This window comes from Penaeus vannamei, chromosome 42, assembly GCF_042767895.1.
Source record: "Penaeus vannamei isolate JL-2024 chromosome 42, ASM4276789v1, whole genome shotgun sequence".
NCBI lineage: Eukaryota > Metazoa > Arthropoda > Malacostraca > Decapoda > Penaeidae > Penaeus > Penaeus vannamei.
This window is the reverse complement of record NC_091590.1, coordinates 24646276-24648775: the sequence shown is the minus strand read 5'-3', so window position 1 is coordinate 24648775 and position 2500 is coordinate 24646276. Positions and strand designations below refer to the sequence as shown.

General features: G+C 38.6%; 1 protein-coding gene across 15 annotated transcripts in view; it reads left to right on the top strand.

Moving 5' to 3' along the window:
- LOC138860576 (gastrula zinc finger protein XlCGF8.2DB-like) overlaps nucleotides 1–2500 on the top strand; it is an 8503-nt gene that overhangs the window by 370 nt on the left and 5633 nt on the right. For 5 of the 15 annotated variants that reach the window (XM_070118329.1, XM_070118334.1, XM_070118319.1 and 2 more), the window contains exon 2: nucleotides 1104–1347. The exons of 3 other annotated variants lie outside the window; for them this stretch is intronic. Coding sequence is in view for 5 of the 12 variants with exons in the window: in XM_070118334.1 (XP_069974435.1) it covers nucleotides 1333–1347 (15 nt within the window). In the remaining 7 variants the exon portion in view is untranslated. Of the gene's footprint in view, nucleotides 1–5; nucleotides 213–1103; nucleotides 1348–2247; nucleotides 2446–2500 lie in introns of those variants that run through there. 7 more of the 15 variants (XM_070118330.1, XM_070118332.1, XM_070118325.1 and 4 more) reach the window with 4 other exon arrangements.

Below are 2500 nucleotides of genomic sequence, written 5' to 3'. Positions count from 1 at the left end.
TTGCTAGTCTGGTAAATCATTGCAGTATGGACGCACTGAGCAAGGCAAATTGGCGACGGTATTCTTGTGCTGTGTTCAGAACTGCTCGTCCTGCTCGTCCAGACCAGTTGGACAAGCTGTTATGACCGTTCGGAACCTCTACTATCTCATCCTGGACAAGTTGTCCATTTCGTCCATCTTGCCCTCCAGCGAACCTGGGCGAGCAGGATGAGGTGATGTCACAATAGATTTTGTGTGTAAACATTGACAGTTACAGGTAACCACAAGATATTGTTTTTTATTTTTCATGACCCTTTCATGGTGTTATCAAAGGATATTTTTGTGTTTGTCAGTTGCAGGTAAGTTAAATATGCATCAAAGGAGTTACAAAACCTATGCAGCATGTAAAATAAAGACACTGGTATGATAAAAAAGTGAATGTTTACATTGGAACCAGTTACATTCTGGGCAGAAAGGGTCTTGGAGGTTTCGAACACGGCCCACTTGGCCTACTGGTCCTGGGCAAGTTGTCTGGACGAGCAAGGCAAGGAGTTCCAAATGCAGCATTTTAGTGGACAAAATGTAGTCGTCGGTACAAGAAATAACATGCAGACACAAATGGTGATGCTATAGATAAAAGAAAAAGGTCGTGGAAAATGCCACTGACAGCCTAAGTCCACTTGGTGCTCCAGAGTTTCAGCTTTATCTTGCCATGCATACCAAGGTGAAAGCAATGCTTCCTGAGGGGTGTTAGGGCGCTGAGCTCCCCTTCAACCCTCCCTTCAGGTAGTGGGGCACGCCCAGTCACAGCAATTTAGATTGCAGGATAAAATATGTGACGTAGAGTTGAGGACTTGTGAGTGCATTCATACTGTAAAGAATGACTGCAGTCGCTCTGAATCTCTGCATGGTCCTTGCTTCAAGGTTTTGTAAGTTTGATTAACATATGCAATATTAACCATTTAAACCACAAAGAAGCAATGTCTAATTTTACTATATCCACAAAACTACATTATGCAAAGTATTATCTAAATTTTATTAAATCCAGAAATGTTGAAAACACGTGATACTGTAAATGGTGGCACGTGAGACCAGTTTCAATAACCATAAATTTTGAGTTTCAGTTGATGGATGCCTGGACAAGTCAACCACTTAAAGGAAAAGAAACTGATAAGAACATAGTCTATTACAAAAAGAGATCTGTGCATACCTACCATCAGGTCACCATCACAGAAAATGCATTACGAAAAAGAGTTTCCACTTGCCTCACACATGAAAGTCTAGCATAACTAAGCCTCACAACAGACAATTTATGGAGCCCAAGTGGTAAATTTACTTCAACTGTCTTCATGCATGTTGCTGATAATGGTACTACCAGTCTTTGTTATTCTCTTGTGAATTCAGTATACTTTTAATGTATTTCAATATTTTATAGTTTAATGCAGCATTAAAAAATAGGTTAGATATTAATTCCTGATTTATTTCATGTGTTATATATTAATACTTATACATAATTTAATGTATTTCACTATTCCACCTTCTATCACAATATGCTAAAATAGGTATATATTCATTAGTTATGAATTCCTGATATTTGTTATGTGTTTTATATTGTTACATAAACAAATTATTATATGTAAAACTCCTAAGCTGTGCCAGCTATGCATACATAACAGATATAAGGGGTTCGTTGTCTTCCCAACCACAGTACAGCATCACCCTTCACCATATAGTAAACCCTATTTTGCCACTCCTAGGCAAGGTTGACACCCATTAAACCTCACCTGACCCTCACCAAAGTTATCCTATGATGCGTTCCTGTCAATCACCCTTCGGCTTCTTTCTTTCCTTTTTTCTTTTTCTTCATAACAAGATATTCTCATCGCCCGCCCCATGACCAGTTTTTTTCATGGCAAGATTCCATTTCACATAGATGCTGTGGGTTGCTGTTCTCTCACTTGAGCCCATAGTTAACTAACCATTTTTACCTTCGCCCCCTTGTCTGTATCATGACTTTAGTTTCTTAGTTATTACTGACATATTTATAAGATTATCAAGTTTGTGTCAGAACTTCAGAAGAAGAAAGAAAAAAAAAGAAAATTGTGCCCTTGTACACTTAACATATCTGAGCAAATATTATTTGTTTTATGTTCTGAAAACCATATCAGTTTTGGGCTAATATTCCTAGCAAGAGATATATGCACTTACTTGTATAAACATACATTATACCTATGGTCTGACTGTGGATAATTAGGTTAATCTTTACAGTATGGACGCACTAAGTTGTGGCAAAGAATAAGATATTCGTGTAGAAGACAAAAAGTTGCAGTTGGCAGTACAAGAAATAATCTGCAGACATGAACGGTAATGCACAAACAAAGGAAAAAGATAGCGGAAAGCACCACTCTCAGCTGAAGTACACTCAGTGCTCCTGAGTTTCAGCTCTATCTTGCCATGCATATCAAGGTGAAGACAGTGTTTTTGGGGGGGTGTTGGGAGGCAGAGTCCCCCATCAACCCTC